Source organism: Brachyhypopomus gauderio, chromosome 9, assembly GCF_052324685.1.
Source record: "Brachyhypopomus gauderio isolate BG-103 chromosome 9, BGAUD_0.2, whole genome shotgun sequence".
NCBI lineage: Eukaryota > Metazoa > Chordata > Actinopteri > Gymnotiformes > Hypopomidae > Brachyhypopomus > Brachyhypopomus gauderio.
The window spans coordinates 22,326,420-22,354,068 of NC_135219.1; the positions used below are offsets into that span (position 1 = coordinate 22,326,420).

The 27,649-nt window shown below is 42.5% G+C and overlaps 1 protein-coding gene across 3 annotated transcripts; it reads left to right on the forward strand.

Moving 5' to 3' along the window:
• Positions 1–27,649, forward strand: fndc1 (fibronectin type III domain containing 1). Of its 3 annotated transcripts, XM_077017967.1 has the most exons (23): positions 1–478; positions 5,194–5,388; positions 5,618–5,704; positions 7,122–7,190; positions 10,482–10,691; positions 11,027–11,125; positions 11,282–11,402; positions 11,507–11,694; positions 12,138–12,245; positions 12,617–12,805; positions 13,017–14,939; positions 15,039–15,134; positions 15,242–15,357; positions 15,517–15,628; positions 15,741–16,097; positions 18,107–18,232; positions 21,686–21,922; positions 22,828–22,936; positions 25,781–25,860; positions 25,974–26,003; positions 26,233–26,394; positions 26,639–26,761; positions 26,856–27,649. In XM_077017967.1, the coding sequence occupies exons 1-23, from the start codon at positions 406–408 to the stop codon at positions 26,969–26,971; spliced, it is 4,926 nt and encodes a 1,641-aa protein (XP_076874082.1). In that variant the 5' UTR covers positions 1–405; the 3' UTR covers positions 26,972–27,649. The 3 variants fall into 3 exon arrangements, with proteins under 3 accessions (XP_076874082.1, XP_076874083.1, XP_076874084.1); XM_077017968.1 differs by lacking the exon at positions 5,618–5,704; XM_077017969.1 differs by having other exon boundaries at positions 326–478; positions 13,017–15,134.

Here is a 27,649-nt window from a genome sequence, read left to right on the forward strand (position 1 = left end):
GTCGCCTGAAGTGTTCGTGTTTAAATAGAAAGAAAATAAGCTACGCCCTAGGGGACAGCAAGAACAGTCTCCCAGAACTAGCACCGTTCGTTTTAGACTTAAACATTTTGTGTTTGTTTAAATGCTTTTTTCCGTTTTACTTTTATTTAACTTTCTTAGATGATTCATTATGTAATAACAAAATGAAGGACGTGATGGAAGAGAAGCTAATTAGGGCACGTTGAAGAAAGCCAACGCGATTTCTGCGCGCACTTGAGAAAGGCAAGTTTAAAGTCCCGCGCATCCCCGAAAGAGGGAGACATAAGGTAGGCAGCCCAAGCCGTGAGTGAGGGTGTCCGACCTCGAGCATCCCAGCTCTCTGTCCCCTCTGTGGAGCGGCGCAGTAGCGCTCGAGCACTATTCGCTATGTCTCCTACGGCAGCACGAGCTCTCCTCGCGCTTCTGGTCACGCTCAGCGCCCAGAACCCACTATTAACAGGTAGGCATGCCTGCAGGATGTTTATTCTGTTTATAAGTGTTGGTTTTGAACATATGCATTGTCGTTGTAGATTTTAATTGACATTACAGTCAATTTGGCGTTAATTTGGCGCGTGTCGCTAATTGTTTTGGTAGCTGATGAACAGTTTCGAAAAGTATTTCCACTTGAGTAATTAACAGGATGTCTAACTTTATGAGGGGCGAATTTTGGAAATATGCTTTTGTTAAGCCTCCTAGCTGTAAATGGATTGCCAACATATATTATTCTGAGGGTAAAAGACAAACTATTTGTCGGGTTCATCTTATTGGATGATTGAATGTAAAATGCAAATAAATAAATAAATTTCATTCACACACTAGTTGTAAGTAAACATTTACAAGGAAGTGATCAATTATATATTTACATTAAACATTACTTTTCAGATATTACTGAATATGACTTTAAGCAATGGAAGAAAACTCAGTGACTTCACCATTATTACTACAATCCCTTTAAGATGAGAAATATTAGGTCATAAATCATTTGGCTGAAATCAGACACACACATGACAGTCAACGTGACAGGGGTCTGATCTAATCTGTCTGAAGAACCAAATCCTCAATGGCCCAGCTCATGACCCGAGTGGGGTGTGAAGGAGAGGCGGAGAGTAGGAAAGTTAGGAGGAGAGTTATGTCTGTGGATTCCACATTGGACTAACAAGTAAAATGAAGAGTGTTTGGAGGGATTGTTTGTTTGTTTGTTTGTTTGTTTGTCTGTTTGTTGCCTGGTCACAGTTGTCATGCTAAAGTATTGTGCATGCACTATTAAATATGCAACAAAATAAATATTTCTGTAACCACCCCACCACAGTGACATGATGCCCTTCATATGTTCTCTCAAATGCATTATTCAGACTTAAGGGCAGTAAGGTTCATAATAAACTTAATAAAGTGAGCTACAGTTTATGGACATTACCAACTTAAAGATTAGAATTGAATACCACTCACACACTTTCAATGCAACTCAAGAACACTCTAATGGGAAGCACTCTTGAAGAGAGAGCTGTATACCAAAACAACAAAATATAACGGAGTGACCTCACTAAATGCACAGCTAACACAGTTCAGCCCCAGTACAGCACATTTTCCACAATCCAGAGAATGGATTCATGTGGATTGGCTACATAGGTGTCTGTTCAGTGACTGTGGTGGAGTTCAGGAGTCAGTGCTTTGATCAGCACGTGTCTTAACACATTCGACCCATCCATACCCGTGGAGTTACCAGGGAGGATACGGGTCGTGCTGCAGATGTCCTGGACAGTTTGTCAAATCAGTTTTTTTGTCTATGATCTTCTTCCTTCCTCCCCCCCCCCCCCCCCCCTTTCACTTTCCCGCTCTCTCTCCTTCTCTCTCTTGTCCGCTCCACAGTGGAGATGGTGCAGAGGAATCTTGGAAGTGGCTATATCCCACTAAGCACAGTTAGCTGCCACGTTACAATAAAGTTCTTTCTTTCTCTCTCTGTCTCTCACTCTCTCTCCATCTGCCTCAGTCACTCTCTCTCTTCCTTTTTCTCTCTTTTTCTTGTTGCTCTTTTACTGTCCCCTCCATTTCTCATTCGTCCTTTCTCTGTTTTGGAATGGTCCTGTTCATGAGGTCATTCGGGGCAGCCTGGGACTGCCGTCAGCAGCTGTGGGCTGCAGTCTTTTCCTCCCAGCTGGTTGTATGTCCTCACCGATCTGCCTCTACTTCGTGTTATTCTTCCATCTGCTCCTTCATCCCATCATCATTTTCATCACCCATCCAGTCCTGTATACAAGCTAAACATCTGATGTTGCTGGTGTTGTTATGACCATGGTTTCTGCATTAGGAAGGGCGACAAAATGCTCTACAACAGCTTGACAAGGATTACATCCATCTACAAGGATGGAGTTTAATCCCATGCCCCACTGCAGGGCTCAACGGCCTTGCAACAGCGACGGCCTCGAAGCAAAGATCTTGGGGCCTGACCTACGTCAGCCAAATCATTATAGATATCTGACAGAAGAAAGATGCATTGGAAAGAATGGCTCAAAGGTTTTTCCACAACTTAGCGATCATAGCATGTCAACGGTTGTTCTGGTGGTTGGACCCGTTCCCTGTGTCATCAGGTGCATGTTCTGCCAAATCAACACTAGAGGACCCTGGGGGAGGAGGTTGGGTGGGGTGTGTGTGTGTGTGTGTGTGAGTGTGTATGTGGGGGGGGGGGGGGGGGAGACAGGGGATGAGAGAGAGTGATGTTTGTGTATGGGTGGGTGAAAAGAAAAAAGAAAAGTCATGCCATAACCAGCTACTGGAATTTAGAACCTTTGCTTCTATTTGCAGAGTGGAATTTCTAGAAAGTTCGTGACTGGCACAACTGCAATTTAAAGTTCAAAGAAGATGCCCATTTCAGAGCCTTAATCTTTTGCAAAGAAAATGTGTCAAGAATAATGGGGAAGAGAACATCTAAGCTGCAGTCATATGCTCTCACTTGACTTTTGACTTAGCACCTTGTCAAGTAAATGTGATAATGTGGTTCCAGGGCGCAGTAGTTGCCTTCAGGTTAACACACACACACACACACACACACACACACGTGTTTTTAATATATATATATATATGTATATATATATATATATATATATATATATATATATATATATATACACACCATCCTATAAGTGCACTGTACAGATTACAGTTACAGATTGTAGCAATGCACGTTGTGTGACCAGTAATTAACTAGTCTTGATGTATAAAGCATGGGGTTTTCAGCACTTTGTGTTGTGTCTTGTAGAATACAGTGATTGCTACAGCAACAGCAATTAGGTAATTGAGGATGCCTGTCTTCTGTGTGTGAGGGTGGAGTACAGCGTTGTAGTTGTGTGTAATTGCGCCTTGTCGACACTCCTGTGTGGGGCTGGCAGCTGCTTCGCCTGCGGCACTTTCCAGGAGCCCTGAATTAAAAAAACAAACAAAAAAAACCATAGATATTCCTGACACGATGAAGGCAGACACGTGTGTGAGCACACATTCACATGCACGTGTACACATATGTGCTCATATTCATACCTGTGATTAAAATAAATAATCTACACCCTGAAACTATTACCTGTTAGAGTGAATGTGTATACATTGACCATTCCTCATGACCTAAGAAATCCTTGTCATCTTCCTCTCATCCCACCAAGAAATCAGATTTTGTGGACGTGTTATGTGGGCCAATTTATAAGTCATAGTCCACTTTAATATAATGATGTAATCTAGGTTGGACACGGAGAAATAGGCTAACAGAATTATCCAGGCTTCTGAACAGTAGGTGAAGGTATGAGGGTGTGTAGTTTTAAACTGGAACCAACTTGCCCAACTTCATAGCCCATCTGTACCAAGCAGACCTTAAGTCTACCGATCAACACCATGCTGACCAAATCGTATGTAAATGTTTATAAATGCAATCAGGGCATTGCTTAAAAAAAAGCACCTGAATATCACATAATACTACAACACATATAAACAATCATACAGGAATTACAGCAGAAAATTACAGGGCTCATTTAGCAAGCTTCATGTGGGCTTACATGCAAAATATGGATGGGGGGTGGTTTGGGGGTGACAAAGGGCATACATGACCCAGACTGAAGTGGCACCATAAATACAAGTTGTGCTTGCTTTATAGCAGCATTTTCTAAGTTTTCTTAAATTAGATGATGATAAACGACACCACAAAACACCATGTTTGGTTACTGGACCGACTTTGCATAAAAAATGTAACAATGGAAACATATTCGATGTGGTATGGCGTATGGAAAATCACTCCACTCACCTCAGACAGACAATGTCTTCCAGGCTGCTTTTACTTTGGCCACAACAACAAAACACCAGGGCTTTCAAAGAGAGAAGATTTTAATGGGATTTAAAGTATTTTCCAACGAGACGTGTCCAGAACCACAACACAACACAACATAAACAGCGACCAACCAGGACGGCATCTCCACACGTGGGATTTTTCCGTTTGTCTTTTTTCCCTTTTTAGGTCTGAGCAGGTGGCTTTGATAATCCACTGGCCATCACCTGGCTCAGTAGCACAGCACTGCACCTCCATAGAAACGTACCCGGTTGCTCATTCACAGCCTAAACAGCTGCACAGAGGAGTTAGGCTTTCACTTTGACTTCATGCCTTTATATCACTGCACCATTTAATCCCAGTGATCAAGTTTACTCAGCTGGTTTTAGGAAGTGTATTGAATTGATGGATTATAAATGAGTTCATCAAGCTGTGCAGTGTAGAAATTATTTTAGCTAGGTAGTCATTATCACAAGTTGTACAAATTGGAGACTATTAAAAGGGAATAAAATTTGTTATAGAAATTGCCTGAGTAAACTCGGTAACTGAATAAAAAATGTAGATAACATGGGGTTTCGATTGCTGGGATTGAAAGCACTGCATTCTGTCTACCCACATTACTGTGTGAAAATGTGTGCACCATATGTGATAGAAAAGCTATTGTTTAGATAAAAACAATTAGCCAAATGACAAATGTATCTGTATCTGCCTATTGGCCGTGGTGCCTTGTGTACATTTCGCATGCTTTCACTGACACTGATGTGGAATATAAAGCCGGAGGTACTACTGTGGCCTGCTGGCAGTGTCCTGTGAGCGAGCCGTTGCTTTGACGGGCGGTTTCATTTGGCTGCCGTTCCCTTCCACTTCCCCCTCAGCCTTCAAGCCGCTGCATCCGCGCAACGTGAAGCTAACGTCGGTGGAAAAGGGTTTGAAGGTGACCTGGGAGCCTCCCAGCGAGCTGGACGGCCGGCCGGTGGAGCGCTACAACATCGGCTACGGCAAGTCCATGCGGTCCCTGCGATTCATCACGGTGGACAAGGACCGGCGCTCCGAGGTACTAGAGGACGTAGGTAAGGGGGAGACGTGTCACCCGCGTCCACCAGCAGGGCGGCGCACCCTGCACACCGGCGCTCATGGGGTGGGACTGCAAACAGCAAATGCTGTATTACTGCAGGCCGGTAGCATGCAGTAGTTAACTGTCTAATGTGCATGGCATGTGTGTGTGTGTGTGTGTGTGTGTGTGTGTGTGTGTGTGTGTGTGTGTGTGTGTGTGTGTGTATGTGTGTGTGTGCGTGTTAGAGCCTGGAGTCCTGCACTTTCTCAAAATGAGTGCTGAGAATGAGGAGGGAATGAGTAAACCAGTCTACAGGGCAGAAACTCCAGGAGGTACGCTTTTCGGGCTGTGTGTGTGTGTGTGTGTGTGTGTGTGTGCGTGTGTGTGTCTGAGTTTGATTGTGCGAGTGTGTGTGTTTGATTGTGCGTGTGTGTGTGTGTATATGTGTGTCTGTGAGTTTGATTGTGTGTGTGTGCGCGTGTGTGTGTGTGTGTGTGTGTGTGAGTTTGATTATGTGTGTGTGTGTGAGTTTGATTGTGCGAGTGTGTGTGTTTGATTGTGCGTGTGTGTGTGTGTATATGTGTGTCTGTGAGTTTGATTGTGTGTGTGTGTGCGCGTGTGTGTGTGTGTGCGCGCGCGCGTGTGTGTGTGTGTTCATGAGTTCGTGTGTGTGTGTGTGTGTGTGTAGGCATGTATGCATTTGTGCACATGTGAGAGAACTTTCTGATTTTACTTTTCATATGATTTGGGTGGTTTTGGCATGTTTAAGCATCTGCAACAACAACCCCACTAAAATAAACATTCCTGGTCAATGTACAGCATATACAACAGCCACGCACACCCGAGCGTCTTAGCAACACAGTAATATTTCAGTATCACTGTCTTTTTAACATTGTTTACATCATTATAAAACAATAACAAACTATTACCGGACAGCTGTATGCTTCATTGCAGTCCACAGTCATATACACAAATTAACATATAGACAACTATAGACACAGTTGGTAAGGCACAATATAGGCAATGTTACGAAACGGAGAGGTTATGGTGACCGGAAGGAGATGCCTCCCCCTTAATTTGTTTTATTAACATGACTTATGCTTTGTTAAATAAGAGATTACTAGTAATCAGAAGATGAACACAAACTAAGTTGAATATTATTTCTGAGCTTATACGTGGAATTTATTACCAACTTTATAGCCTCTCCTGCTTATTCTTAATCTTGCCATACAAAACAAGGCTAACAGGACGACACGCACATCAGCGCAGCGCTGGATTTAATCCATGCTGTCTGTTTTTATAATTACTCCTTTTCCATCCGCCGTTCGGCGGCCCCGAGATTCCCACTCCGTTACGAAGAGCCCGAGACCAGACACGGTTTCGGGGTCCAGGCCGGGGCCCTCTGCAGGAACGCAGGGCTTGCACCGCGGCAGGCTGCCGCTGGCCCAGTTCGGCCCGCATAAATCTCTGCGCCGTTTCCTCTCCGGTCCCTGACAAACAAGATCTGCGCTCAGCGGCCCCTTTGCAGCACGCTCGTGTTACACCAGTCACAGTAAATGAGCCCAGACGCATTCGCTGAGCACGGACTATAAATTTGTCCGACTGGAGGTTCACAAGCTTGACTTCATGGGAGGAAAATGAATGGCGGGGGAGGGGAGGGGGTGCTATGTGTATTCTCACAGTGTTGTCCTACAGAACACTGTGAGAAGGTATCACGCGTGACACAAACGGTCCTGTCTCTTCCTACAGGAGGCGAGTTGGTAAAACTGGACGGCTTTGCTGTTGAAGGCCGAACCTCTTTCAATGGCTCCACACCAGGTAGTCCCCTACACATATATTACTTTGTGGCGTTATTTGTGTCACCTTAACCAAGCACAAGGATTTTTAAAGGCAGGGTTTAGTGTGCTCTGTGTCGTGAAGCAATCTTGACCGCAATGCATAATGGCCCGAAAATGTCGGCAGCTTCGCCCCAGTCGACGTACGCACCTGTAGCAGTGCCAGGAAGGGTGAAGACAAGCGTATTCTAGTGCTACGTCAACGCTCTGGCAACATCCCAGGCTCTTAAATAGCATAGGACACAGATAATGCTGGAGCTTTCATCTCAGCAGTAGCGCTGTACATTCAGCGGTGTGAAGCCCTCCCTACCTGGTGCGTCACTCAGGACGGGGCAGCAAATGCTTCAAGGCAGAGAGTTCCTGCCTAAGCACGGGTGTTGTGCTGGGATTCGAGACAGGAGGGACGCCAGGTCACCTGATGTCTGGGAAAGACTGGCGGTTATACGTCTGTAAAATCAAAGGTTTTACTTTTTCAGCAGGCTTGTCTGAGAGCAGCCTGTGAGAGTGTCGCCTCTTCAAGGACAAAGGGAGGGAAAACCCCACTCTCCTATACTCTCAGGATTAAACGAGGTGAAACAGTGCCAGGATGGATAGTTGAAGCGGTTCTTTGGGTGTTCCTGCAGAGTTTCAGCTTTTATCAGTCTCCAAAATACCTTGGTAATTACACGGAGATGGCAGTAGGTAACTGAACTGTTTAGTCTGGTCCTTAGGCACTCACACACTGCACATTATTGCTCCATTATTGTGATGGTAAGTATACCACAGTGGATACAGCTGTCATTTTGTCCACGATATCCCATTATGTCAGTGTGCAGGTATTTGAAGATAAAGAGAGACAGACTGATGGATCTGCATCAGATCCAAATCCGTAGCATGCATGAAGCTGGCGTTACCTCAATGCTGGAATCACATTCTTGCTGAGCGTTAGCACTCACAGGAAATGCATGCTAATGTGGGAACGTTCACAGTGAGGTCACTGTATTGGCAAAATGTATTTCATTATTTCATTATAGTGCAGTTAATTATTTCATATTCATAGTCAACACTACATTGCTGCTTCTGCATTATTTTTCCTTTTCTCCAAAGAAAAAGGTACTAGATAAATTTGTGTGAGCTGTGCACTCTCCAGAAATCCACTAGGCCTGACTTAAGGGTTTGGGATGGTGTCACATTTTCTTATGTGTCAGTGAGTGCAATTTTCTTTTTTTTTTCTTTTTTTTTAATGTTTTAGGGTTGATGCCAGAGTGGAAGTCAGTACTTGATACTGAATCAAGAATATGCCAGAATCAACCTAGAAAACTCTAGAAAACAATAAATGTACATTTGAAAAGTGCTCTAAAAGACTGTGTACATTTGGCCTTTATTCACTGTCAGCTTATAAAACTGAAATAAATCAAATAAAATCAAAAACAAACTCGTTATTGCAAACCAATAACAAAGCATTTCTGAACCTTCGTTCTGAGCGAATGTAAGAACTGCTAATGCGCTTTCACAGTTTCGGCCAGGTGTGGAGGCTCGTTGGGAGCCAAGCAGTGTAAAAGCCAGCTGAGTGCACACGGAGATCCTCCAGCCTCTGGATCCGTCTGCTGCGTCCAGAACCTGCCAGGAAGGAAGACGGAGTGCAGGGAGACAGACCATAAAGCCCCAGGACAGACAGAAGGGAGCGAAAAAGGCAGAAAGAAACAGATGGAGAGAGGAAGACAGTGAGACAGAGAGGGAGAAAGAGAGGGAGAAATTCATCGTCTGCTACTAAGGCCAGTGATATGTGAGCCTGAGCTAGGCTCTCCTGAAGGGGAGGCCCGGTTACAGGGTCTGTGTGCAGAAAGGGAAGGGAGTTGCTGTTTCTGTCATTTCGGTTTGATTCAAGGCCTCTGCGATCTGATTCGCTGGTGTGGTCCTCACTCCTTTGATGACGTCGCTGTACCTTGAACAGCTGTGCCAGAGCACGCGCTTTAAAAACTGCCTCATAGAATGTGAGAGAGAGTGGAAAAAAAGAGAAAGCCCAGAACTCTGGCTAGGAAGAAGGGATGATTCCTGTGCTCTCTCTTTTTCTCTCGCTCTCTCTCACACACACACACACACACACACGTTCTTTTTCCTTCCTCTTCTCTCACTCCATCTTCTTCTCCAAGAACTCGTTCACCCTGGTCACATTTAACAGTGACGCATAAATGCATGTTTAACTTGACTGTGTACTTTATCGACTCAGCTTTTGACATAGCAGATCCTTGGAACTTTTCAGCCCTTTCCCACAAGGCCCAGCTCCCTTCCCAGAGAGACAAAGCCTTGTGGAGGACATCATAGTCGTAACAAGAAATCACTAACAAGGCAGACAAACCTTTCCCAGATTTGCCCTGTACGAGAGGTGTCCAAGAGCAGTCCTGAGCCAACAGCCCTGTGTGGTTGATCGTCCTCCATTAAGACCCTTTGATTTCAGTCATCGCCCGTTTGTCTTGATACCACGCACCCTTCTTTTACAGCCCAAGTGATTAGCATGGTGCTCCAGGAAGCCCTGGTTAACTAGCAGTTAAGGGCATTATTTTTGATCTTCTACAATTAAAGTAAGGTGACTCGTCCAGCGAGGATGTCTGACTGTGCTCTATCATCTGAGAGTGATTACTGTGGGAGAAAGGGAGAGGGAGAGAGAGAGAGAGAGAGGGAGAATGGTTTTCATTACACTGTCAGTAATATTAGGCTGCGCAGCACAGAACTCAATGCAGAGATGGGGAATGAAATGAGTGCAAGACAGTTGAAGAGAGACGGAAGCAGCGTCTGATCTATTAGCCAAGTGCACTCAGATAGGGAATTGTACTTAAGCAGTGGGAGGAAGTGGGAGACCAGATGACTGTGTGGTCCTGAATGGATATAGGCTCAGACAAAATGATCTCCACAGGGAGATCTCCAGTTACTAAATCTTTAACACATGCTACACGTCTTCCTTCTCTCTCAATCAGTCTGTCCTCAGAAATTCATATCTGAAGTCTAACATCACATGGAGGGAGGGGGTTTGGCCTTGTTAGGATGAGTGATCTACATATTAAGCCAGAGAATAACATTGTATGGTAAAGCTATATTAAAAATTAAAGTCTTGAACGAGGCTAGAAAGTCTCACTGTGGTCTAATAATAAATATCATTACTTGTAATCCAGTATCATTATAAATTATACAGCATTGCCATAGTTAGTTTTCACCCTGTGATAGCTGGAGCCCATTTCATGAATAAGACAACAGAAATATATATTTTAATGAGATATTTTGCTGTCTTTTTCATTAGGGAGGAAGTTGTCAGAAATCCCTGCTGGGACAAACCCTCGCGCTTCAGTGCAGAGAGCACCGCTGTTGCAGCAGAGAGCTCCACAGTCTTCATCAGGCCCTGAGGCTCCGCGCACAGGTGGATACCTCCCCATCCGCCCCCACACCAAACCCAGGATGGACCTCAGTCAGCCCCAGGCTGACCAGCGCAACGCACACAAGCCCAAGCTCGGTGAGGTCATCAGCCTTAGAAGGACACTGACACAAGACCTGAATGTACAACTGAACACCTGATATTTAAGTGCTGCTAGCATGAAGCAGCAGGTGTTGTTCACGTAAGGTTATCATCCTGTCTGATTTGTGTATTGCTTCTTATGGTTAAAATAAGTCTCTTATAGCCTTAAGTGCTGCATATTGTGTTGAGATGTGTGTGTTGTGTGTGTGTGTGTGTGTGTGTGTGTGTGTGTGTGTGTGTGTGTGTGTATGTATGTGTGTGTGTTCAGTATGTGAATAGCATGGTATATGTAATGATACGTGGACGTATCTGGTATCCTCTTCTGTTTGTAGCATCTGAGTCCGTCTATGTGGTATCACTGCAGGCACAGAAAGCCCTACAGGGGAGTGGACCAGTCAACAAGGTCCCTTTGACCAAAGTCCCTCCTCCAGGTATGGATACCCAAACACTGTTTATTTCTCCTTCTCAACTTATTAAAAATGTCATTGACTTATGATAATCATCACTGCTCGGCCATTCAAAGTGGGCCTACAAGAAGGAGTGTTTTGGGGAAAGTTAAAGGTTAAAGTGTGAACCCTGTTTATCAGAACCCGAGGTGGTTGAAGAGGTGGAGGACGTCACAGTGAGAGTTCTGTCCCCCAAATCTGTGCTCATCACATGGGTGGATCCACTGGTCGAGAAGCAGAAGAGCATTCCCGAAGGCTCCAGGTGAAAAACTGCATCAGAGTTTGAGCAAGCTCTTTTTTAAAAGCACATTTCATGTCTTTTTATGACTTGGCGAAAGCAATTAAAAGCAATTAATTCCCGTGCAGGTCTTACACAGTTAGATACAGAGAGAAGGGCGAGTCTGCTCGATGGGAGTATGAGGAGACCAGTCAGAGGAGACTCATGATCGAGACCCTCACTGCAGATGGAATGTACGAGTTTGCAGTTCGAATCTCCCAAGGGCACCACCAGGGAAAATGGAGCGTGTCTGTATTCCAGAGGACGCCTGAATCCGGTATCTTTGAATTTGGGATTTAAATCAGTTTAGATGCTTTCTGCTGCAGTTGTGACGTTGAAACATTGTTTCAATGTTGTTTCTTATAGATATTACACACCATGATAGTGCAAAACAAAGAGGTTCGATAATGTGATTTGTAATTTGACAGACGTTAAAGAGTGAAAATGTATGAATGAGGAAAGCACACAAACACCCTCCCACATGCACACAAACTTAAGAAACCCTTGTTCAGAATTGTCTCATTCATGCAAGCTGTCATTCACTGAGGTGACATATATGTTTTTATGTGCTTTGCTTCCATCTGAAAATCCTCTGGTAGGAGAAGCACTAACGTTGTAGAGCCCGGGCCCTCTAGGTCTGCTTCAAACCTCCTTCTGTTTGGCAGTGCATGTTGTCTCTTGTCAGTCCTGACCTTCTCTGTGGTTTCTATAACTCTGGAGCTCCCTCTGGTCCTCCTGAGAACTTCCAGGTGAAATCACTTAGAGGGAAAGGCACTGCCGTAACAGCAACATGGGATCCACCTGAAGAGCCCAATGGTAAAATTAGAGGTGAGACTTTTTATGCGTTACTGTATATTATGCATTTTTTTTCCTTTAATGTTTAGTGGCAGTGTGTAATATAGTGTACAGACCATAGCCAACTGTATTCTGAAGAGACTGGTCCTGGAATTGCACCTTTGGAGAGAATGAGTCTCTACTGCACTGTCATATGATCACAAATCAAACATATTTTCTGCTTTTGCATGCTACACACCTTGTATCAAAGTGCTACTGCCAAGTACTTTGCATTGTGCTTTTCAGTGTGTGTTATATTGTGCTTGGCATTCTCCTATGTAGTCTATGTCTGAATCTGGAATTTTTACTGCAAATAGTCCTGTCCAAACTAAACTGACCAAGCATACTGTGCATTTTCCTTCCAGAATATATCCTGTCCTATGCTCCAGCCATGAAACCTTTTGGAGCAAAATCAGTCACATACCGAGGTACTGTCACCACAGCAACCATAGACGGACTGACACCAGGGGATCGCTACATCTTTAAAATCCGTGCGGTCAACAGGAAAGGGCAGGGACCTCAATCTAAAGCCTTCAGTGTTGCAATGCCTGAGAGTAAGTAAATAATGTCTCAAATGTCTTAAGTTTATTAAAACAGTTGTTTTCGTTCAAATTCTTCTTTGGTTTAAGGAATGAAACCACTTTTCATTCAATTCAATACTTTCAATGAATACTCTTACTGTGATTATGGTGTTAAACCCAAAGAAAGTAATTAATAAAAAAAAATGAATAAAGGTTAAAACCAGCATGCTTTCTTTGTCGCCAGCCAGCACTACAAATTCAAGGCCTTCCACATACTCCAGGACACCCTCCAGAACATCAGTGTATGATGATTCAGAACACAAGGATGGAGAGGAGATGGAAGAACCTGTTCCCCAAACCACTATTGCTTCACCCATGTCCAAGAAAACTCGACCCCTGTCTCAGACACGGTCTTATCACAGTATCTTCTCTGCTGTGAGGGGATCTGTTAGAAACTCAGGATCCAACTCGGGGACATCATCAAGATTAACACATGGTGAAAGCATAAATACAGAAAGAGACGAGGAAGAAGTAGCAACAGACACTCCTGTAAAAAATGAGAAAAAAACAAACGAAGCTGGTGAGGATACACAACCAAGTACCAGCAATGTTCCATCAACATCTGGGGAAGCAGGACAAAAATCTCCTGGAGCTAAGGAATCAGGCTCCATTCTCAAAAGTTCATTGCTAAAGACAGAAATTTCTCCTCCAAAGACTTCTTCATCCCTTCCTAGACCATCAGAGAGCCACCGCAATAGCCAGTCTATGTCTCCACGCACATCTTCTGTTGGTAATGTCAGTAGGAATAGACGGCCGAACACCCGCATCGTTGGGCCACAGTTAAGGACTCAAAACGTGATGCCTTCAAGCTCACCCAACAGCCAGGAATCTGCAGCTACAAGAAAAGACTACACAGCCAGCTCTGATTCTGAAGAAAAGGTTTTGTACAATAAGATTGGTGTTACACAATCAAAATCACCCACCCCATCTCAGGAAACTAGAACTGAAATAAACAAAGAATCATCGTCACCCATTTCTGCTACTGACTCATCTTCCTCCTCCTCTTCCTCAATATCCTCTTTGTCACCATCATCATCTGAAACAAGTAGAGTTTCTTCCCCAACAAGCCGTGGCAGTGGTTCAGGTATAAGCAGAAGGGTAGGAATTTCAATAAGGGGTCAAAGACAGCATCTAGCACAGAGGAAACCTACTTCATCCTTAACTGCTTCCTCAAAATCCACAACTCCAACAAGATCCAGGACTTCTGACAATAGTGTTAGTTCCTCTAAAAATATTCAGGATACAAAAGCTGACAAAATTAATTATCATCATCAGATTAAGCAGACAGAGACTGAAAATAATTCATCCCCACCTTCCTTTTATCTGCCTACTACTACTCTTTCTCCCTCAACCAAAGAAAACACAGAGGAAACAGAGAATGATACTTATGAAGACAAAGAGATTACATCTCAAGTTCCTTCTCGAACAAATTCCTCTCTTACAGGACGGACTACTTCTCTGGCAAACAGAAATTCCAGGATAGTGTTGGGCAACCGAAGGCAAGATGGCAGAATCCCGTGGAGCAGGACTGCTTCTTCTGTAGGTGCAGGGAGGCCGATCCTGAGAGGAAATCCAACTCGTTCTGCTGTTTCAGGACCTCAGGACATTAGTGATAAAAATAAAGCTTCCCTCCCAGGTTACCTCTCAAAACTAAGGGTGGAACCTACACCTGCCAAACCCACTGTGATCAGTAAACAAAGAGTTTCAAACAATGGACTGACAAACTCAAATAATCCCAGTACAAATATAGATTCAAAGACCAGCAATGATCATGAAGACGATTATGTCTATGAGGACAACAAAGAGACCTATGACATTATCAATAAAAATGTTGTCCCAACTGCATCTCCTAAAACTACTGCTTCTACTGTTCCTCGAAGCCCTGTTTTGAGATCAAATGGAAGGTTCCGTTCTCCCGTCCTAGCAAGTAGATTAAATGGGTCACGGTTCCCTGTTAAGTTACAGTCTGTACAACATGCACAGTCTAGCTCCCCTGCTAAACAGGACACCTCCATTTCAACTTCTTCATCCTCGTCTACTCCCCAGACCTTGCAACAGCCAACAGATACTTCAAATCGAGGATCAGATGTTAGCAGTAATGCTAATGGTAGGTCAACTGTGTCACACTCACCCCTTAGGCAATCCCTCACCGATGATATTTTAAATGGTGATACGATAACTGATTCCAAGATCTCCTCAACTGTAGCCCGAAATCCTGTGAAGGGATCAAGGCTAAGCAAGTCCGACTCTATTTTAAGAGGGAAAACCCCAGTCGGTGGTTACAAACCCAGTAATGGGCAAGGTAAACTATATTCTCGAAAAATTAGGCAAAAATCTTTTCTAATATTCTTCAGTTTGTGGTATATATGATAATACAAAGACATACCATTTTCCCCTCTACACGTATAGGAAAAAATGGACGACCTAATCTTACAGCTACAAATGGAAAAATTTTATCTACGTCAGGTGAAAAAGCGAAAGCAAATCGAGTCAAATATATCACAGCCCCCGATGGAACCAAATGGGTGTGTTCACTTAAATGAGTGCTACGTTAACCTTGTTCTGTGCAAAAACCTTAGCAAAAACATGCAGTTAAGGGAAATCTATATTATGTATGTGTTAGATATATACTGTATTTTGGTTAATGTTTCTCATGTATTTACAGTGAATGTACCCTCCCTTAGGTTGTAGATCTGGATAAAGGGGTCTTAATGAATGAAGATGGGAAGGTTTTGCAGGATTCTAGGGGCCGGCCCAGGAAGGTAGTTCTTGGAGAAGATGGACAAACAATTTTTGGTGTGTCTCCAGTGTTCATAGTTTTTTGACCACAACTTAAAATGAAAAGTTGAACATTGAACTGAACATTTGCCATATTTACTGGCATTTGACCCATTATCTCATCCAACAGATGAGCAGGGCACTCCACTGGTGAACCAGGAAGGTGTGGCTCTGTTTGGTCATGGAAGGGACAGCCGACCTGTGGTTAATCCCAAAGACAAGTACCTAACTGTGGGAGGGAAGCCAGTGGTGGGCCTGGATCGCCCTAAACCCAGTACTACAACTACCACCACAGCAACCACGACTACAACAACCATAACAACTACTACGACAACCACTCCTGAACCCACCACAACAGATAGGACAACTCTGGAGCCAACCTCCTCAATTTACTTTCCAACTTGTCCCCCTGGGACATTTGCAAGGCTGGATAAGAATGGCTTTCCTACGATGGATAGTGATGGAATTCTGGACTGCTACCCATATGGTGAGTTTTTCAAAAGCACAATTGTCCCACACTAGCCATGTCGTTTTAACATATGTCCAAAACAGCTAAATGCTATGCATACAAAGCAATGCTTTTTCAACACATTAACCCTTATGTACATCCCTCGGATGGTTTGAAAGCCATGACCTCACACTGTAGCCTACTTAATCAGTCGATCCCATTCCTCTCTTGCATTCCTCGAGCTTAAACAAAATGCTATAACAAAAGCAAAAAATCGTAAATTATCATGTTATTTTTTTTGTTGTTGTGAGTAAAATGGTTTTTCTGTTGTACACTATTGTAGCAGTTGTTAAATGTTAGAAGAAATTGTGTTAAATATAAATGCAGATCCACTAAGAACATGAGGTATGTACAAAGTGTTGGCAACACACTCATGCCTTTAGGGCTTAAAATTGTCTTGTAATCTCATGGGTTAAGAGTAAAAATGTGTTAGCTAACTATTAATGCTACAATCCTTCACTTGATTTATCACTGGTATCCACAAATTCTGAACCTCTCATTTAGGAAATCTCTAAAACCAGTTGTCATCTGAGCGTTTGTAATTTTGGAAATCTCCAAAACCAAATATGAATTTGCATAAGGATATTACATGTTTCCATCATTCTTGACTAACAGTGCTTGACTGGCTGTGGTCAGGAAGGCCTCTGATTAGCCTAGTTCCCTGTAGTCATACTAGAGGAGATGTGCCCAAAATGTTCCACATGGTGGGTAATTCAAGAAGTGATCCAAAAGAAGTCAAGCAAGAAACCAAACACGAAACAAAACCACAAAATCCATGCAGAATGGAAATATTTAACTAAATATTGACATGCTGTCATAAGTATATCTTGTCTGGTTAAAAAAAAAAGCTACTGGCATGTATGCATGTGAACACCTGATGTCCCTACAATTTAATGCTTTTTACATACATAGCTGCTTGGACACCATGGAATGTGTCACAGAGCATGGGATCTGATTTAATACTATAGGTCATTGCTCACTGAACCGATGGTTTATGTTACACCCCCAACAGCACATTTCTATTGCTACAGGTTTAACTTTTCTATATTTCACTCATCCTCATTTACAATTTGTATTCTCCTTTAAGCAGCACTGAAGCAATTTGACAACTGCAAGAGTTAACAGCTGAAGCAAGAGTTGACAGCTGCTGTGTACGAAACACAGTGCTTCACAGTGCTGCTCAACTAAAACATTATGCTGCAAACGCAATATGAGGCAATTCTGATGCACGTTGTGCACCAAAGCTTGAGCGGCTGCATTGTGGGTAATGGTGAAAGGTGCGCTGTGCATTCAAACAACCTGCTCCAGTCTCTCCTGCTTCACCTACAGAGGTTGGCTCAGGGATGAGACTGGAATCCATGGTTACAGTCACTATGGTGCCCGCTGATGCTTTCGCAATAGAGGAAGGTATTGGCTGAGTCTGGCTTTGACTGGCTGATAAGGCTTTGTTGAGTGATTGTTCATTGTTCGTCTTTCATTTCTCTTGTGCATTTGTGTCTTTGTGTTTGTAGACGGTACTCTGTAGCTATTATCTCTTCATTGTTTTACTGATGCAGTTTAACGTTTTTTTTTTCTTAAGCAAATTCTCGCTTGGTGCTGCATGACGAAATTAATTCGAATGTCTAAATAGTTGAGTGCTGGGTATGAGTCAGGGAATGAGAGCTTGTTGTTTATAGCAATTGGATCTCGTTGTCTAATTCACCGTGTAGTTGTTCGTTTGAACCTAATAAGTTTGATCACAGTCTGATCACATAATTTTGCTGCTTGTGTGATGGCCTCCACAGACAAATTGATGGTACAGTTCTTCTGAAAGGTTTATGTAAAATTTTCGGCTTTAAAAAGGATTTACATAATCCAAACATCCTAAAGAGTTTTAAAGTAATTAGAATGGGTCATACACATGCAAAAAGACTATAGCTTAGACTACAGGAGAAATACATAGAGCTGAAGCTTTTTACTGATTTTTAGAATATGTCTTTGCCTTACAGATAACTTTTTTACGGAGACTACACTACCCCCCACTACCACCCAGATGCCCACCACTCCTGACACCCCCCTCCTCAACAACGGTCCTTCCTCTGAACTTGATGCGTCTGGAAAGAAGCGCTTTACAGGTAATGTATCTCTGGGGGCAGCTATTGAAAACATTGGCTTTTTTTCCTCAGCACTGATTCAAAAACAGTTTGGGCTGATGTTACTTCACAGTATCACTTTAAATGGAAAAGCGAATGCTCTGCTTCTCACCAGTATGGCTTCCAGAAGGATGAAATTTCTCATATGTTTGGGTCTTGGGTTGTGTTTCATCTTGTTCCATTAGACGAGACCACTTGAGAAAGCTATTGACTTTATAGCCTCTAAAGGCTCACGTTTTTTTTTTTTTTTTTTATGTGGGCAGCTTCTGTAGGAAATATCTCTGAATGCCTGAGTGAAACTATTTAAACTCAACATTACAAAATAATCAGAAGGTTTGTGGGATATGGCTTCCTGCCCAATGGAGCAAGACAGGAAGAGAGAGATATGTTTTGCTCCAGGTAAAACAGAAAATGTAAAAGTGGGTTCCAATCAGCTTCGATGGCCAAAGCTTTGAGTTCAGTCCCTTCCTGCCTTGTTCTTGGGTGAAAAGAAGAAGGATCTTAATCTCACTCTACAGTTTATCTTGGCTCATCATAAAGGCATATAAAAATGGATTTTACCAAGGAGCACATACTAATTACTACTTGGAAAATGTTAGATATTCACATTACAAGTTGATAACGAGTGTTTCTGTGTCCCATCATAATAATACAGAGTATATCAGACATCCATTTCCCAAATAACGGCTACAGATGTTGTTTTCAAGGCTTTCCTAGACAGGATCTCTGGAAATAAATGCATACTTCAAAGAGCAACCGGATAACTTGTCAAAATGTTTGTTTATTTGGGTTCAGCCTTTTTCAAATCACTTTCACTTTTGCATATATGGATATGTCAGTGGTTCCCTGCCCTCCTCCTGAACCTCAGCATTCCTGCACAGTTAACTTCGAATCCAAGCCAAACACACCCAGTTCTGCTAATTGTCTCCTGGAATATGGACGGTCTGTGTTAAATTAGGGTAAAAACAATAATTGTTGGAGGACTGGTGGCCCTTATGTAGCTCCTGGGTTTGCTCCAAGGATGCAATATGATAAAAAATGAAGAATGAAAAATTATTTGATCAAAAATTCCAGTTCACAGTATGATATAAACACGTCCTCATAAACATGTTATGATGTATTATTCCATTACGGTGCCTTTATTCATCTCCAAACGCATTTTGCTCTCTGTGTCGCGTTGTTTGATTTGGTGTTTTGTATATAGTGCAGATGTTGATAGTATTTCACAGATGGTGGTGCAGGGCTGGGAATTGGGAAGGTGGTCTGAGGTGACTGTAAACATTATTCTACCCGTTATTTGCTCTCCATCACAGCCTGACTGATATACTTTTCCATTATCATAAAGGCACCACATCTGATCTGCTCATGTAACACTGCCCCGCCCAGGCCTCTGATCTATGGCCAGCTCAAGGCGTGTAACAGGAAGTGGAGCCAACACGCACCTACTGCTCAGATGTTTTGACCAACTCCGGTTTAATGCTGCTATATGTAAAACTTGTCAGAAAAACAGGAGCCACGCTGATTTTCAGATTCTGTTCCTGATCATCAATCAGTGCTCTTGAGAGCTCACGTTGTCTTGCACATCCTCTAATGTGCTTTTCTTGGCCAAAAACCTGACATCAACTGCTCTGGCTGGAAAAACACACAAAAAACACCTAAGAATGAGATTAATGTAGCAAGCCAGCTCGTCATTGTTATATGAAGGAGTCCCTTGATGGCCCTCAGGAGTGCTCCGATGCTCTGGTGCCAAAGGGAAGGGAGATCTGCTAGGCCTGAAAAGCAACAGATGTTAGCACCACAGAGACACTGGAGCGAGCAGCACCACAGAGACACTGGAGCGAGCAGCACCACAGAGACACTGGAGCGAGCAGCACCACAGAGACACTGGAGCGAGCAGCACCACAGAGACACTGGAGCGAGCAGCACCACAGAGACACTGGAGCGAGCAGCACCACAGAGACACTGGAGCGAGCAGCACCACAGCAGTTCCAGAGCTAAAATGAACTCTGCAAAAGTTTTATTAATTGCAGTTAACACTGTTGTACACCATCCTTCAATATACAAACAGTAAATATACTTGTCTGAGCAAGTATACTGAGGTAGCTGTTTTGACCTCTGATCTCCAGTGGTACGGTACTGTGATTAAAGTCAACAGAACCACCTCCAATAGTACCCGTAACAAGCAGCAGCAACAGTAGTGTTCATGTACATTCACCCATAGGTCAATAAATCCCAAACCACCAGAGTCAGGGCTGAGCTGCAGTACATGTTCCCACATCTGAAATGCATTACTGTAAAAAATACACACACACACACACACACACACACACACACACACACACACACACACACACACACACACATATATATATATATATATATATATATATATATATATATATATATATATATATATATATATATATATATATAAGAAAAAGCTGATATCAGCGCCTGAGCATTTGAGAGTTTAATAGCCTGAATACTCCAGTACTTCCCAGACTTCCAATACATCCGCAGTTTTTCACCTTGCCACTGTTTTTTCTCTACTCTGATGATTACATTTGGTTGTAATAACCGCAGCAATGTGATCTATGCCTGCACTGTGCTCTAATCATTTGATTATTATTGAATGAAAATATACCTTTCACTCACCTTTCCACTGAAAACTGAAAATACTGTAAGTTAGTAGCTCATAACTCAATATTTGTGAGAGAGAGAAAGAGAAAGAGAGAGAGAGAGAGACAGACTGAGACTGAGAGAGAGACAGAGAAAGAGAGAGGGTGAGAGAGAGAGAGAGAGAGAGAGAGAGAGAGAGAGAGAGAGAGAGAGAGAGAGAGAGAGAGAGTGAGGGTGGGAGTCAGAGTGCTGCACATATTTGTTGATTGTGTAAGCCAGGGGAATGACAGCATCTCAAGGGGCATTTGATTTGCTCCAGGTGTGTGTTGTGGACCAATTTCTGGACATTTTCCTGGTTGTCAGACTAAAAAAATAGAACTTCAGCGAGCCAGCAGACAGAGCTAAAGTCCAACAAACCGCCATGGGACTGGCAGTGAATAAGGCTAAGGTTAGATAATCTACCAGATAAACAAAATACTTTCATATAAATCAAAAAGCAAAAAAAAAAAAACATTAGAATGAGACAATCCTAGTTTATACAGGTAATTTTCCTAGTTACTGCACAGATGCTCCATCACACATAGAATTCAACGAAAGAGACTGATCAGTCAGTGAGGGAGAGAGTGAAAATTGCACAGTTGGACGGTTATGGTCATATGAACTACATATGGCACGCCATATGCACATATCCAATTGTTTGTCTGTTTGTCACAGAACATGGAGCATATTTGGCATGAACGTCTAATAACGGGTGGACAGAATAACTCAAAACATTTGATTTTAGCCCGTAAGGCCATGTTCCTCTCTTTCTCTCAGCTCCATATGTGAACTACATCCAGAAGGATCCTGGAGCTCCATGTTCCCTGACAGAAGCCCTGGAGTACTTGCAGGTTGATGTCCTAGCAGATCTTATGGAGAAGGACAGCACAAGGTCCAGTCCAAAACAGCCTCCCAAAAGCAAACCCGGTAACATCACAGTGGTTGCCATGGAAGGTTGTCACTCTTTTGTTATTCTGGATTGGGCCCGCCCACTTAAGGATGACATGGTGTCAGGTAAGCGCTTTATATGTATTTTATGTTTTATATTTAGCATGGTGTCCAGGCCAAGCCTGGTCTACACACACCCTTTTTTAGTTCTTCCAAAATAATCCCAACAAAAACATGAATAATCTTAGGTTCATTTGGAATGTTGCCCCGGTGTTCAGTTCTGTTGATTCACCCGATTTAAGCTTTTTCTCTCAAATTTGTTATCCCATATCCACTAAAAAAACAAATGTCATATGCTTAGCGGAGAGACTCTAATAAAAGGAGACTATAATTCAGATTGATCCTTAAACTGAAATCTCTAAGATTATTGGATTATCTTGGTGAGGTCTATGTGTATTTTCCATTGCTAATGACCTAAAGATGCCGAATCTAAATCAGGCCCCAAGATCGTGATATAATAGAGATTATTTTCTCCTCATTTCCCACTCAAATCCCCATGTCATCATTTTCCTCCACTCCTCTTACTGTAACTTAGTCATTCATCTGCAACTTGTGCAGGTGTCCTACTATCTTGAATACACATTATAACATTATATCTTGAATATACATTATATATATAAATCTATGTTATAATTAACATGAAGCGAGTGTGGAGATTTTATATGTGTAAACTGTGGACATTTAAATATGAAATGACCCATACTGATATCCCTAGCCAATGTCCCAACCCGTGCAGAAGTATTTGGTGATACTCCTTTCGTGGCACTTTGTAACTTATATTAATAGATCCAGTATCTATTATCTATCACAGCAGAACTAACAGAGTCAGTATTCACCTGTACGTCATAGGACAGTTGGGATTCTGATATGGTTCGGGCCTTTGTTAGTTTACATTATGATATTATGCTTTTCAGTGTGTTCCCATGATAGCGAGAGATGAAGTTCTTCTAACCCTCATGGCCCTCTTACAGGCTACATGGTGCATAGTGCTTCCTATGACGACGTGCTGAACAACAGATGGTCGTCTCGCCTCTCGTCTGGCACCCACCTAGCAGTGGAGAACCTCAAGCCCAACGCCAGGCAAGCTATATTTACTTATGTAAACACACATGGAGCTTTGGGCAGTGGTTTTAGTTTTTTTTTTTTACCCTTATCAAATGACTAGAGTTAAAATTTATATATGTGTTCCATAATGTTAAGGGAGTCGTGGGAGAAGGTCCCAGACCAGATTTCTGTAAAGTTTTATACTGTGAATATAAGAACACAGGCGAGCTCATAAAATGGAGCGTACATTTTAATTTTGGTTACTCGATGAAGTGATGCAGAGTGCACTTGTGAAAGCACATGATTTCTGCTGCTTGGAAACCATTGCAAACAAAATAATTTGATCACTTTCTGGAAAACTCTTGCAACAAGTCGGAGAGTCATTAAAAAGCCAGAATAACAGACAGAATCAGCTAACCAGGATACGGTGCGGATGAAATGGCTTTAGGGTGCTTTCATTAGAGGTGCTTACGTTCACTGTTTGGTCGTTCACTAACTAGGATCGTTTTGTTCTGCTGGAATTTCTGCTGTTATCGTCCGCTGAGGAGATCAGTACCACACAGCGTGAGGATCGTGGAACAGTACTTTTCTACCAGACTCCATGTGCAATGAGTGCAGCCTTTAGCAAATAAAATGTTTAGACCACGCCGAGGAAATAAACAATCACAGAGGGCTTGACCATGGAGTGTGTTATCCACCGTTAGCCGTAGAGCATGACGGAGTGGGGTTGACGTCCAACTCTGAGGCCTTGCAGAGCTCACTCATATCAACACAGAGGAAGAGCTGATGTCATCACATGGCAAAACCTTAAAGTTCACCATCTCCTGCATTAAACCTCAATCTAAACATCCTATCTCATTCTATCCAAATATCCTGTAGCACACCCACATAAAAAAAACGTGAACTATTTTATGGAGAGGAAATCAAGAAATCTGCTTTGATTTGTGCCCATGGTGGTATGTGTTTGTTTGTGTTTGATTAAGCTCAGTCTGGCCACAGCAGGACCACGCATGGGCAAACTGGACTGCCAGATGTAAAAACTTCTTGCATCTCTAAGTTTGCATAACCGTCTGCACTGTAGGTTAGGTCGCCCCTTAGCTGTATCCATCATGTATGATCATGCTGATTACATCTCAGCATCATGTCCTGCTATGAAAAATGTTTAATCACATAACAACTGTAATCTACAGGCTAGCATCCCTGCTTAGATTTATGTAGCACGGCTTTCTAAAGCCTTATTACGTAATGCATAAAATTGCATCCATTCTAACAACACCCACTCCACTATTTCTCTCTTAATCTATCTCTCTTTATCTGATCGATAAAGCCACACCAGTGAGTTATTTTCTGAATATGTCAGGAGGAGCGAGATTAAATGTGCGACTGGCATTTCACGTTGCTGAAAGTTGCTAATGTGGAGCATATGTTTCAACGGCTGGGGTAGTGCTTTTGGAATAAGGCATGACTGGCTCGCTCTGATGCAACTCTGCTCACACTCACTGAGCTGTGTTATGACTCGTACCTCTCCTGTGAACCCTGTGATCACACAGCAACGCAGCGCACTGCTGCCAAGCGACCCCAGTCCTGTCAAAACTCTGGTTCCCAAGGTTACCCACACCGGCTCTTTGTAGCCCCAGTTGCAGATGATCTGAAATACGATTATGGGCTGTCAGGACATATCCCACAGATGTGGAGCGACAGTCGGCTACCAGATCTAACCGTGCAGGCCTCGTTCATTCAGAACAAATGCATGCACTCTGCATTCCAACATGTGTGCTGCCCCCGAGCTTCTTATGTAGATAATCTACTCTCAAGTTGATCGATAGCTGTCTGGAAGAGCCTCATAAATTAGGTACAAGCAGAGCCATTCCACTGCTAATTTTAAAATGATGTGCTTGCACACACGGTGACTAAAGATGTCAGCGTGTGGAGAGTTCATAGGGTCATGAGCAATGCAGGGATGGATAATGCTTGTCCTAGCCAATGCTTGTATATATATATATATATATATATATATATATATATATATATATATATATATATATATATAATTATTATAATGTTCTTTGTTGATGTTTTTTTTTTTTTTTTACAGTTTTTTGTTCTCTCAGTCTGGTTTCTCAAAATGTGTGTTTATATTGTGTTTGACAATAGAGAAACCACTGCCTTTTAAAAAACTTATCCCTGTATTTGATCACCTTCACAGCTGAAATGTCTGACCACACTACTCACTACAATACACAAGAAAAAGTCATAATAAATCTTTCACTTTCCCCTCTGATTTGTTATTCGGGGAAAGAGTAAAATCGAGGCACACACATGCCTGCCCAGCTCCATGGTGGTGGTGTGAATGGCCTTGTCTTTGGACTTCTTGTTATTTTGGCTTCTATAATTCAATGAATATATGCAGATTTTATGACATTAGATAGGTCTAAAACAAAACAATAAGTGTGAAGGTACTACTAACTTCCCCCATACACAGAGACACCCCCAGTGGAGCAGTTTGATCCCTCTAACTCACCCCTCACTGGACGTGGTTTAAGCCTCAACAGATTTCTCATTTCTTGTTTTAATGTCTTTAAAGTTGTTGTCCTGATGTCCATTGTCCTGATCACATAAGCCAGAACAGGAAGCCCCTCCCTCTTGGTTGTCCCGCCCACGCCTCACTGTCTCTCTCCCACACCAGAACTCTTCTGATGTTGATGTGACTACATCTGTGCATCTTGCTGACACTCCACATCTTGTATTTTTGTTGAATGTGTATTTATTTTCAGCCATCTGAATTTGTTAGAAATTAAAACCCCTTCCAGACCCCTTGAAATGTCATAATATTTTGTGACTTTAAGTGAGACTTTATTTCATTGTTTTCTCTCCATCTAGGTACTATTTCAGAGTTCAAGCAAAGAACACCTTTGGTCTAGGACCAGTCAGTGACACATTAACGTACATTACAGAATCAGGTCAGTATCCTGCCCAATTTGGAGCTGTACTGGTTTGTTAGTTTACCTGTCCATCTGTCAGTCAGACTGTTTTTGTAATTACTTATTTCTGTATTTAATTGTCCTCTTTACAGATGACCCCCTTCTTATAGAGAGACCACCGGGTAAGAAATGCCCAACTGCTTTCTGTATTTTTTATGAGTGCTATTATATAAACATACTGTACCTTCAGTCTTAGAAATGTTCAAATACATTTCATGAACAATTTTTTTTCTTTTGCAACAGTAATGTAAGTGTTCTTCAACACAAAATAAGTGTATCACACTCTGTTCTGGAACTAATCAATTTCCATGCCACGCCCCCCCCCCCCCCCCCCCCCCCAACGACCTGCAGGTGGCGAGCCAATCTGGATTCCGTTCACCTTTAAGTACAACCATGCCCACAGTTCCTGTAAAGGGAGCCAATTTGTGAAGCGCACTTGGTACCGGAAGTTTGTCGGTGTGGTCCTCTGCAACTCCCTGCGCTACAAGATCTTCATGGGAGACGGCCTCAAAGGTATCACCTGTACTCGCTGGGTATTCTATGTCTTCTAAACGGGGAACAAAATTCACGTTCCACTGAGTTGTCAGTATTGTTACTGGTATTATTGATGTTGCTGGAACTTTCGGCATGCTCTTATACTGTACCAGCGTCTATATTAATACCTACTATGTAAATATAGTAATTACACATTAAACATTAGTTCATTTTAGGTGAACCTTCAGATATGGGGTATTACACTAGTTATTTTTCATTTCAGAAACATTCTACAGTGTTGCTGATTCGTTTGGCCATGGTGAAGACCACTGTCAGTTTGTAGATTCCTATCTAGAGGGCAGGACAGGACCACACAACCTCTCCGTGTATCTACCCACAGCACAAGGTACCACAAACACCAGCATGTCCTCACAAACCACTGCACTTGGCTGAACTTCTCAAGCAGGACCCTAACAACGTCTCCCTTTCGTGTATTTCAGGTTACTATCGCTCGTATAGGCAAGAGCCTGTAAATTTTGGGCCCATAGGCAAGCGTACGCCTCACACCTTCGTGGGCTGGTACGAGTGTGGCGTGCCAATCCCGGGGAAGTGGTAACCAAGGGGTTTCTGAAAGTCGGTCGCCGCTGGCAACGGCATTCCATCCTACTGCATCCTTCTTCCCTGACTGGTTGCCAGTTCCATACATGAACTTTTGCTCACCATAGCCACTGAACCACAGACATACTGTTACAGAGAGAATATAGTACTTAAATCAACATGTTGCTATATAATTATTCAAATATAAAGCACTTTTTCAAAGCAGTCTGTATATAAGGAAATACAAGCATGTGTGCTCAAACGATTAATAACACTTTCAGGGAATATCCTCAATAATTCCTAAAGATTGATAGCGGCTTCTGATTTTATTTCTGTCTGGAGTAATTTATCTTATTATGACTCATATGTAGCTTCAGTAAGAATTGTAACGCCAATCACAAACCCAACAAAGCAATGACTGGGGATTGCTGAAACCCTACCAATACAATGATATATATATATATAATAATGATGTAACAAATTTTCATGATGTTGTCTTTGTAGTTTTTAATAACTTTGCTCATTTTTGTATTTGTGTTTTTGTACCATCTTACTTTCAACAATAGCTGGCTTGGAAGTATTGCCCGTATTAGGGCAGATAAAAAGCTCAGGAAAGGATGAAACTGAATAAAGGTGCTATGGAAAACATGAAAAAGCACTAAGGCTTTATCTTACAATGACACCATTGCATTAGCAT